General features: G+C 39.3%; 1 protein-coding gene across 13 annotated transcripts in view; it reads left to right on the top strand.

Moving 5' to 3' along the window:
- The window catches only part of CARF (calcium responsive transcription factor), a 30,884-nt gene extending 20,968 nt beyond the window's left edge, over positions 1-9,916 (top strand). For 5 of the 13 annotated variants that reach the window (XM_077181276.1, XM_077181284.1, XM_077181278.1 and 2 more), the window contains 6 exons: positions 997-1,360; positions 1,835-2,540; positions 6,141-6,272; positions 6,887-6,929; positions 8,799-8,852; positions 9,835-9,914. In XM_077181276.1, the coding sequence (XP_077037391.1) occupies positions 997-1,360; positions 1,835-1,953 (483 nt within the window). In that variant the 3' untranslated portion in view covers positions 1,954-2,540; positions 6,141-6,272; positions 6,887-6,929; positions 8,799-8,852; positions 9,835-9,914. Of the gene's footprint in view, positions 1-996; positions 1,361-1,834; positions 2,541-6,140; positions 6,273-6,886; positions 6,930-8,798; positions 8,853-9,220; positions 9,815-9,834 lie in introns of those variants that run through there. The other 8 variants (XM_077181287.1, XM_077181277.1, XM_077181282.1 and 5 more) reach the window with 8 other exon arrangements.
- The last annotated feature ends 1,861 nt before the right edge of the window (positions 9,917-11,777 follow it).

The raw sequence follows: 11,777 nt of genomic DNA on the forward strand, positions 1-11,777 counted from the left end.
GTACAGTCAGGTCATTTACAGAACATCAAATGTGCTGTGCTGGAGGCGAGCTGAGAACAGCACATTCCCTCTCAGTGGATCCCAAACGTAGCTGGGTAACACAGACTTGGAAGTCGCTGTCAGCTCTTCCTCTGGTTGCTCTTGCATGTCACATTTAGCATATAGCTGTGGTGCAAGGGATCCCACTACCATCTTTTGACACTTTGAAGTTAGGGTCTCTTGTGAAGGCAAAACCAAGAGGATAAAAGCAGTGGGTTTCTACCTCAAACCAAGTACCTGTTCATTTTCCACACGGTCCAGTCATCTCATAATGAAAAAGCTGCAAAACTGCAGGGAGATAAGACAGGCTTGTTTATTCCTTTTAAATCCTTCTCCAGCCTCTTAAGAAAATATCTTAAAATCCTGAAACTGCTCCTAGCTCAGAGCTGTAAACTTGAAGGTTGAAAGGCTGGAGAGGGAGGGATAAGAATGTCATGCTAAAAGAGCTTCTTCAAAAGCTCATCTCCCTTCAAAGCTGGCTCTCTTATCTCTCTTCCTTAACTACTTTGAAAATCTGCCTTCCTATTTCCTGAACCCCAATGAAATGTGTGATCTTTTCCCTAGAAATACAGTCTGTAGAAAGATTCCATTCTGCTTGCTGTTTCTTCTCTTTCTGAGGACAGCCTGACTCCATCTCATATCATTTTATTTAAAGCAGTGTGCTTAGCTTGTAGTACCCACCTCTTGTGGGAATGGGCAGTACTGGGGAATGACCTGAAACTGAACATCAATCCAAAATTAGAACTTTATGGTCAGAAGCAATCTTCTACATGCTGCTGGATTCCATTGTCCAAATTGTTTTCAAGTGCATTTTGAGCCTAGAGTTACTGGGATTGAGTGTTGAGAAGAGTTAATGAGTAGGAAGTCAGAAGCCACCTAGACAATACATGCTGTTAAATGCAAACTCCTTCTGCTGTAAATACTGCTAGGTTGATACTTCTGCCTTCTCTTCCACAGGGATTACAGCTGCAGTCAGCATTTACCTCGACAAACGGATCAACAGCCCTGCTAGCTGTAAATAACCATTCCCCTCCCAGCCCTGCAGCTCTCCTGGATTCCCTGGGGGGTGCAATAGGCAGCCATTCTCTAGCACTGGGTCAGGGGCACAGTCTGCAAGGTGCTGGCCTGACACAGGACAGTGCTGCTGTGCCTGCTTTTGGGACTCTGCCTGCCTCTGATCAGAGTCTGCTTGCCATGGGCCAGCTGGTACCAGCTGAAGGGGTGGATGACTCCAGAAGCCTGGAAGGAGGAGTGCAGCAGATTCTCTTGGGAGATGTGCAGACTATCCCAGTACGGATTGTGGACAGCCAGCCAGCACTTAGTAAGTTGTCATTTTCTCAACAATATGTCAATATCAGAATAGAGAAAATACAGTGGATTTTGTTCTGCATGTCTTGAAGAAAGGAGACAAATGTGTTGATAGTGGGGAACTCCAAGGCAGACTTCTTTCAGACAATTCTAACTAGTTTTTTTATTTTTCTGTGGGAAAGGGGAAAGATGTTTTTTGTGAAAGGGATTTTATATCTCCAAACATTTTATTTTTTTTTATAAATTGGTTTAAATATTGTTACTTGAGGGGAGCCTTACTGGAGCAAGTTCATGTCATCTTGCAATGCTTTAGAGCAAGGTAGGTGACATAACTGGCTATCAAGCTAAAAAGCAGTAAACTTCATATATGCCTTAACTATTAGCTTGAGTTCCTGAAATATTTTTCTTTTAAATGCACAGTTATTGGGGCTGAAGCATTGTCAATAGAGTTTGAACTTCAGTGTTTGATTTTTGTTTTGTTTTTAAGCTGAAGAAAATACGGAGGGTGTTGTTACTTGTGTGAGCCAAGTTAAACAAGAACCAAGAGAGAAAGCATTGTCTATGGAAACAGATAAAATCAGAGACTGCCACAGTTCCTCACCATAGTTCTTCACCTTCACCTGTGAAGCCTGGAAGGATTTTCAAATTGGAGAACTCTAAATGTCTTGGAAGGAAAGGCAGGTGCTCTCAAAGTACTGCCATTCTTTTTTAAGTTCTATATGACATTCAGAATAAGCATATTTTAGAGTACTTCTGACAGAAAGCTGCTTTGGTTGGACTGATGGGGCTCACTGCCAACTCCAGGTCATTCCGTTGCCCCGTGGAACACCACCTCTCTCTTCTGTTTCAAGTTTTGAGTAATTTGGATTCTATCCAAATGGCCCATTTTGTTCATTGTTTCTGAAGGTCTTCCACAATTTAATTCCTTAGCTTTAGAATGTGGATCACAATGCTGGGTTCACATTTTCTGTTTGAGACCCTTGACTTTTATTGTACTACAGAGACCATAGAATCTGTCAGCTCCAAGATCACAGAATCCAACAGCAAAGTGGATCAGTATGGCAATGGTTTTGTGACAAAAGGAAGGTCCAGGATGCTAAACTTCAAAGTGATAAAGGACATGGATGCTTAAGAAAATGCAACTTTGACCTGATCATAATGTTAACGGTGTGAAGATCAAGGAGAGGAGAAAGGTGAGGTTTCCAGGTGAATGTAAGGTTGTATGATAAAGAAAAGTGTGTGAATTGTAACAGTGAATGGTTTTGACTTGACACCTTTGAACTTAAGTTCTGGCTTTATAATGAGGTTCATTGATGCATGCAGCCTTCCTTTGCGGTGGTATTGTAATTGCAGTTGGTCATAACAACTAAATGTAGGAGTCTCATGGAAAATGATGGATGCTGCCATTTCAGCTTATCTACCTCTTGCTTTGTGCACTTGAAGCTATCAGCTCAGACAAATGTGATTTAAGCTGCTGTTGTTTGGTATGTAGGGCTTGTGGATACATTCCTAACAAAGAGAAGCCCAAGAAAACAAAGGAAGCAATCAAAGCAATATGTCCAAGTATGCTGTCACCACAACATTCAGAAAATAAACTAATCTTTTTCAAAAGTGACATATTCTAAGACTTATGTGGTCCATACAATTAAAATAATTACCAGGAATCTTTAGGAAATCGAATGTGATAAAAATTAAAGTTTAGTAATATTTGAGGTAAAGCCATAGTAAGTGACAAGCACTGAGCTGTGTAATGTGTGACAGACATTTAGAAAAAAAATCACACCTACAAATAACTTGAAATCAATTTAAAGCTGTAAATGAAGTGAAACTGATAATAACATAGATATCAAGTTAAGCAATTGCATTGTTTGCTTCAGATGTTGAATTCCTAGAGCAACATTCAGAGTAGTTTCTATACAGGAATAGGAGCCTTTCTGTTATTAGTTCCTGCTAAGTAGTTGAGAGCTTGATCATAAAATTGATCATAAAATAGGAGTTTTTTTCTGCATGCTGTGGAAGAATCCAGTGTGAGGACTTCTTTCTTTTTCAGACTTGAAAACAAGCAAACAAATAACCCCAGGGAAATTTATTAGTTCATTTATGTAGAGAAGAAAGTGTTGTGAATATTATATGAATCAAAATATTAACATTTTAAAATTGTTACTTTACCTTACATTCAAGTATTCACAAACATCTTCTAAACAGTGGCAATTTAAAATTATTTTTTCATTTTATTTTGAGTATTTCAAGCTAAAACTTTCAAAAGCCTCACATTGAACTTGAGTTCCAAATGCCTTTATGTGCAAAATCTGTTAAATGCTATATCTTAGCCTTAACATATATTAACATCTCTGAGGTTAACTAACATTATAAACATTATTTGTTTATAGCTAATGTTTCTCGTTAGGTCCCATTAGAATTTTCCAACAGGATTATGCTCTTATTAAATAAGAGCCAGTATTTTATCATGCAAGTGCATTAAAAAAATCTCCATTTTTTTCAGAGCCTCTAATATTTATTATCTACACTGACTTGTTTTATAGTATGCTTTACTCATTCCTGGGTAGGTAAAATCCCACAAGATTTGCCTGTGGCATTTATTTATTTGGTTGAGGTTTTTAATCTTGCCTTATTTGTTTGTTGGTTGTTTTTCTGGTAGGTTGTTTTGGTAATTGTCAAAATATCTCCCAGATGGATGTTGTCTGCTGCAATGTCAGCTCTGGAGGACTCAGTCAGCAGTCCCTTTCTCTTTTCCAGCTCAAAAACTGCATACCAGAATGGGTACCTCCTTCCATGCTGCTGTGTTCAATAATCCCATCATGGCCAGCTTTTCTTTAAGTTTAAACTATTGCATTCCAACCTATATTCTCTTTCCCCTATATTGCTTTTTTTTTTTTTTTTTTTTGAGAATTTTTCCTCCTTGTTGAGAATCCTTCTTTTCTAAAGAATAAATTACAGCTAAAGATTACCAGCAAGAGGTTATTTCAGTTTTAGTTCTCTTCAAAGCAGACAATACATTTGTGATTGGAGCAAAAGCTTAAGGAAAGTCAAGTTATATTTCCATCAGTTCTTGCTTAGTTCCCTCATTAACAGTTCTGGTTTTTGCACAGTTCTTTCCACCATGAGGTACAGTCTCCTCCTGTGCTGCACAGTATTTCTGATGGTATTTCTGGTTCTGACCTAGTGCTCACAGCTGAAGAAAACCATCTTGAATTGCAGGTTCTGAAATTATTTTGTATTCTACCCTGATTTGCATGGTACTCTCAAAACAATAGAAGAAAAAGTTGGAAGAATTTTAAAGAAGCAATAAAGAATTAGTTGTTTTTAAAAGCTGGGGATTAGACTTGCAATTCTGTTATTATTCTGTTTATTGGAAAATTTATTTTAAATTATTCTTGAGTCAATACATTTTTGTCTTCAGTTTTCTTCATTTTCACAGAATTTCAGTTCTTTGTCTTCCAGATACATATTTCAGTTTATTACTGTCGTTTATTTTCATTTAATCATTCTTTTTCAAAGTGTGTTTTACACTTGTTTTGTGCATGTTGCTGAAGGAGGAATATGAACTCACCCCCATGTCCAGTCTCTATATTTGATTTAATGCCTTTGTTCACTGATATCCACCTATATTTTACAGAGAAGACTGTTATGTATCTGAAAAAATGAGAAGTAAATGCTGCCATGTTCAGTGGTTAAAGTTGTTGAATTAGAGTACTCAAGGCTGATTTAATCTATGTAGCTTGATGCAAAGTACTTGGTTATTACTTTGTGTTGGAATTGCAAATGTTTACTTTTTTCTTGTGGTTGTTGTGTGCAAGCACTTATTTTGAAAATCTAGAATTCCTGACCTTCAACAGTACTGTAAATGAACAACTGATTCTCCAGTTATCCTTGGTTATCCTATCCACTTATCCTATCCAGTTATTGTTGTTGGTTGTCTGTAAGAGTGATTGGTTGCTTTACAAGAAGAGATGTGCTTCTGTATGTGCATGGAAAGATAACCTTTTGGTAAAATGTAGAGAAGGTGTAAAAAGGTACACATCTATAGCTCTCATTCAAGACCAGAGGCCTCTTGGATGGAAACCAATACTGGTAATGAATGCTTTTTGTGGTACAAAATTATTTGTATAGTCCACAAAATTTAGAGCCACAAATGTCTGTGTATATATGTGTATGTATATATATTTTTATAGTAACTTAATGTATAATATTCCTATTCAAATGTAAACTACTTGTTCTTTTAAAGTACTGGTCTACTTTGTGGCTATGGGGGCTCGTGGGGAGAAATGCAAGAGCTCTTTCAGCGCAGTGGATTTTAAGGATGATGGAGAACAAGTAAGACAGCTTCAGGGAGAAGCTTCAGGTGGAAGGACTTCTTCAGGTGGAAGAAGTTCCTGAAAAGCAAGGATCCTGCTGGGAGGGCTGATAGGGGCTGTGCCTGGGGGATTTTGGTGTTGAGAGCCCAAGGGCTCGATGCAGTTCCTGAGTCTATCCATATGCCAGTAGTGGATAGTGTGAGTTACTGGTAGGAATTTAAAGGTATGAAGAGAAGGGAAGCCTGCCCTGCCCTTAAAAACAGAAAAGTTGCTTGAGTTTTGGTGAGCACCAGAGGCCGATAAATGACTCCCCATAGCCTGAGGTGCCCATTCTTAGCTTCTGATATGAAGAAGAAACTCCTCTTGAAGCTTCAGCCCAGGGCTGTAGACTCTCTTTCTTTACCTGTTACCAAGGAAAACAAATCTTTTCTTTCCAACTGAATTAACCTGCTGCTTTTCTCATCCCACTGACTGCAGCTCAGTATCTGCCCAAATGTCTCCTTCTTCACACTTATTAAGGCTTCCACAGAAACCCCATGCCCTCAGGCCCTCCAATTCTCAGTGTTTCACTGTTGGACTGTGGAAGGAGCTGCTGAGTCCATTGCACAGGTAAACGCTGGTGAGCTTTGCCCCATCAGTTTTTCTCCCTCCTTCCCCACAATCATAAGTACATATGTTCTTTTAAATTGCATTAAGGTTTTTTACTTGCCTGCTTAGGGATTTATCATCATTACTGGGATGAGTATGAAGGAGCCCCATTTCACAGATCATTTACATTCACAGCAACTGAAAAGATTTGATAAAACAAGGAGGAAAGGATGCTTTCTGCCAGCTGTTAGGGCTGGCCTCTTTCATACCACTTGAATTCCTGATTCTGGCTGTGGATAGTAGATGCCTGTTAAGTTGTCTGTCTGTTGGCAAATGTGCAATTTTCTCCCTTAAACCTATTCAAGCAGATAGGTTCTCAGATGTTTAGGTAGGAAGATTCTGTTCCATTAGGGATAGAAAGTGTGATACAGCTGAGGATGGTGGTAGGAAAAGTTACTTCTCTTTATGGGTCTCTGATAAGAAAATCATCTTTGATCTGCCTTGCCTTTCTGAACAAAGCTCTCGTAGGAATAGACTTCAGAGCCTATCCCATTAGTAACAATTATCTTCTCCCCAAAACCTTCATTAATGAATGAAGCAAGCCTTGTGTAAAACAGGTGGTGTTAATTTTTTAGGTCAGAAGCTATCCAGCTGGCCTATCCAACAACAGCAGCTAAGGTATGATCCAGGGGGGAAAGGAGGGAAGAGCAAATAACAGGAGTGTGTGTGCATGTGTTCGGTTTTTTTTTTTCCAATATAAGCTCTTACATCTTAGTATCCCATTCCATTTCTGATGCACATGACAAATGAAATGTTTATTTTCTGAAGGGATTTGAAGTCTTTTCTGGAGAGTCTTCAAAGGAGTGATGATAAATAGTATGCGGTATCATACAAACTATTGGTACATGTTTATCAACTAGGACCCCGTCCTGTTCTTGTACAGAAGGGGTTTTAAAAGCTTGGAAAGCTTTACAAGGGGTGTCCTCATCCTAAGGAGTCTTCCCTGGACAGGAAAATAGGAGCTGTGGGAGTAATTCTCATCAGTAGTCTGTTAGCCTCTGATAGATAGAAGACACCTTGCATGTATATGATAGCCCCTCACACAAGTTACCTTTGGATAATTAGTGGTTTTAAAATACATATGTATACATAAATAGATGTATATACCTCAAAATAAAATGGAGATATGACTATAGATGTTTGCACATAGTTCTTGAATACCATTTTAATTATTTTAATTATTTAATTATAAACCACTTATCTATGGTAAAATGATGCAGATATTTTAGGGCACACGTAGTCAGATCTTTAACTTAGGTAATTGGAATTCATGTTTTTACTACAACCATCCTTCACTCTCTGCAGCATGGCTCAGTTGGTCATTTGGCATGTACTGGCTTCTGTTAATGGCATTCTGCCTGTTTAAACAAGAGCATGCTGTTCGAAGCAAATTAAATTTCTCACTCTTCCTGATCTTTTTTCTAACAGGGATTGATATGGCTCATCATGAAAATCTGTTTGTAGTATAGTGCTTTCACAAGAGTTGATTTCTGGGTCCTCACTAGGAAGGAACTAGAGGGCAAAAGCTTACATACTATTGGATCTGCCATTTGGACATTTGTCTAATTTGTCTGGATTTCTACAGCAGGACGGTGTCAATACAGCATAAACTGCCACTAAAATACTGTAAACATTTCAACACTCTCCCTTGGTCAAGTGTTGACAGTTCAGTGGCTCCAGGAAGGATCATAGGAATAGTTCTGCTCTTTGGAGAACAGTTTCTGTCTGTAGATACTATTTAAAACATAATTGGGTGTGGTATTCAAATGGCAGTAGGAGAGCCAGAAACAGAGGTGTGTGTTGGCAGATCAGTAAGAGAGGGAGTTCAGTGCCAGTGTCCTTGTGCCAGACTGACGTTCTCTGTGCTAGTCCTGAAAGCAGCCTGGACAAACAGAGACAAACAGTGATTGTCTCTGTGCTGACATAGTTGTTCTTTCTGCTTGCCCACTCGAGAAGTTCTACAAGCCTTCAAGGAACAAGGAGAGCATGAAGGTGTGTAAGATCTTGTGAGAGGACCTGCAGGAATGAAACAGAGGAGATCAAAGTTTGATAATATGACTTCTATGTAATGCACTTTCTTTGGTAGGAGGAAGAAGATTATCCAATAGAGAATTAAAGTAAATCTTCCTTTTCAAAATATTAGTATTATTGCTGACTCTCTCTGGTCTGCTCAACAAAATGCCTAGTGTTTTGACAGATCTCAATGTTTTTATGAGTGTGTCCTTAAATGTTAATGAATACTCATTCATACATTGCCATCTTTGCATGTCATACTGAAACTGTAGGCCAGTGGCACCTCCTTGATCTTTTTATTGTCTCTGTGCATTTTATTAAAGTAAATGAAAGCTTGTTTTATAAAGAAACAGCAGAGAGCTTTTATCCAGAGTCCTTCCAGATATATACTTTTTACAGAGTAAGCTTTAACTTAATAATGTTGTATTTTTCCTAAAATAACCAAAGCCTTTTCACTTTTTCTTTTTTATCCAGAGCATGAAGCATTCCAAACTACCCCTCAAAACTGCCATGCTCAGAGCCTGAAAGGTTTGGCACTTTTCTTCCTCTGTAGGTGATCTTCCATCTGTGCTGTGTTCAGTGTCTTGCATCTAATATCAGAATGCATAGTTAAGACCTGTCCCATCACATGAGGGCACTTTTTCATTTGCATGATCTACCTGGTCATGTGACAGCATGTCAGTAACACTATCTGCAAACCACCTTTTGTTGATCAACATCCGTCACATCAGTTCTAGATATGACAAATTTTCTTTGTGCATGGAATTTGCATTGGTTTAGTGATACCAGTGGTGTCAAAAATAGTCAAGTCTCATGAACTGAGAGCCTTCTGTTGTGAGTTTGATCTTAATCTGAGCTAGGGACAAATTCTGAGGCTATGCCCCTTTGTTCTGCAGTGCTTGTTGAGCAGAAGAAAAATCTTCCAGCTCCATCTCTTGAAGGATGGCTCATGGAATTCTGCTTTCCAGCTTAAGGGAAGATGAAGTCTCTGTGTATGAAAACTTGGTGGAAAATGCACAGAGAGTTGGGAGTGCCTAGAACAGTCACCCTCAAGTGTCCTTAATTTAGGAATAGGAGCTGGTAGAAGGAATAAACAACTAAAGAATATAATGGTGAACATAGGCATTCTTGCTCTTTACATAGCATTGCCCTTACACAATACTTTTTCTTAAATATGTTCCTTGACAAACACTGGTCAGCAGTGAGAAGAAAACAAATTTCAATTTCTCCCCACAGCCAGCTTACAGTTTAACAGTACTTCTGCAAATTAATCATAAGTTGGGCCTAAAAATCTATCATAGATCTAAGTTCAGTTTTGCTTTATCAGGTCACTGTTAAGTTAAGTTTATGTAACTTTTTTGCATAGCTGTTTCTTTTAAAGCTAAAATTAAATGTGAGAGAGAACTGGAAATTTTGTTTCTAACAGAGAACACTTCAGTTGTCAGAAGTGTGCAGGTGTTTCCCCCTTGTCTTCCACTTTTATCTCTTAGTTCAGTTGCTGTTTTCTCAGGATCACTTACCTCTGAGAGTACTCCAGATAACTTTCAAGAGAACAGAAGAGGAAGACAAGTTTGCAAAAAACTGCTTGCAGGAGATAGAAAGCTCTCAAAGTTACAGCTGAAGATTGCAATTTCTTATGGCTGAAATGGCTCACTTTAGATGGTAAAAGTTTTTTTAATATACTGCTTTTTAATTGTTGACTTTTTTACCATTTATGCTCTGAGCTCACATCTAATAAAAGCTAGAATGGTAATTGTGTATTTTGCTTTTATCTTCAGTGTGCTGGTTATCTTCTGAATGCAAACTGGTCTGATAACTCCATGGTTTTGGCTGTTGACAAAGCTGTTATCACACCTGAGGTGTTCTGTACGTGGAAGGAGATGGAGGAAGTGGGAACCTTCTTGATCTGACTTCTACTGAGAACAGATGATCTGTGGAAAGAGAGCTTTACCGGTTTAAAATCAATATCCTCACAATAATTTCTTGGCTGCACAGGTTTTTCATGTCAGGTGCTAGTGCATCTCTAACTTTGCACATAATACAAGCCATAAAATTACCTCTCACTGGCCTAGCCATATTTTTTGTTGTCTCCTACCACTGTACTCATTGCTTTTTGGGAGTGGGAAAATAGTTTTAACATGTTCTGATTTTCTACTTTTCTGCCTTTCTCCTGTTGCCTCTTTCTCATACTCAGAGCAGCACAGAAACAAATTTCTCATTTAAAAAAATTCTCAGTCCTCAGTTTCCCATGTTTTGGGGTTTCCTTTTTGCTTTATTGTGCTGGAGTTTGATTTCTTACATGATTGAAATGTAAGATGATATTGCATTTTGCTTAAGGAGTGGGAAATACTGGGGTGAGCTCCACTGCCCCATTCACTCCAGAGGTCCTCAGAGGAAGCACCTGCCACAGGTTCTGCTCTTGCACCTGCATCTCCACACAGGTCAGCACAAATGCAGAGCTGTGCTGATGACAGCAGTGTCTTGCACTTTGTGCATCAGCACCTTATCAGTACAAAAGTATTGCTGTGAGTCCAGATCAGTCTGTGGGTCTGCCCCACTGTGTCCCACAAATGACTCTTTGGGCACATCTTGAAAGAGAGCACAGGAGATGGCCAGGAAGTTCTTAATGTTCAACTTTGAGTTTGTGCTTCTGTGTTGAGTTCAGGTGCCCTGGTGTGGACACAGCTGGTTCCAGGCAGCTCTGCAATGGACACAGGATACAGCTGAGCATATCAGTGAAGCTGGGCCACCTCTGGGGAGGGGTCTGCAAGAAAGGGAAAATGCTGCATGACAGAGAGGAGTGAGGAAGAAGGTGAAACAGTCCTCTCAGCACCAAGGTCAGAGAAGAAGGAGAGGGAGGAATTGCTTCAGGTGCCAGAGCAGGTGTGTTCCCTGCAGACCACAGAGGATCACATGCCAGAGCAGGTGCAGATTTTTCTGAAGGAACTGCAGTCCATGGAGAGGAGCCATGCCAGAACAAGTTTCTGCTGAAGGACTGCAGCCTGTGGAGAGGACCGTGATGGAGCAACAGAAAGGAGCTGTTACAGACTGACTGCAATGCCCATATTCCTCTTTGCCTTGTGCTGCCTTGGACGAGGGGAGACAGAGAAGCTGGGGGTTCAAAGTGTGAAGTTGAGTCTGAGGAAAGAGGGCAAAAATGCGCTGGTTTAATTTGCTTTTGTTTCTCAGTGCTTTAATCCATTTTAATTGGCAATAAATTAAATTAGCTTTCCTCATATTGATTCAAATATTGAAATTTACATCTGGATGCAAGTCACGGTGGAAAATCCTGATGTCTGTTTGATAACGGCAAGTCAGTATTGCCTTTAATTTTTTATTTTTAAGAACTCATTTTGTGTGAAAGAAGTAGTGTACCTTGTCTGAATCAGGAATTGCATTTCTGGATGTATTCTGGTTAGGCCTTTCAAGTTCAGCATACTCACTTCACTAGAG

This window comes from Agelaius phoeniceus, chromosome 7 (assembly GCF_051311805.1).
Source record: "Agelaius phoeniceus isolate bAgePho1 chromosome 7, bAgePho1.hap1, whole genome shotgun sequence".
In the NCBI taxonomy this organism is placed as follows: Eukaryota; Metazoa; Chordata; class Aves; order Passeriformes; family Icteridae; genus Agelaius; species Agelaius phoeniceus.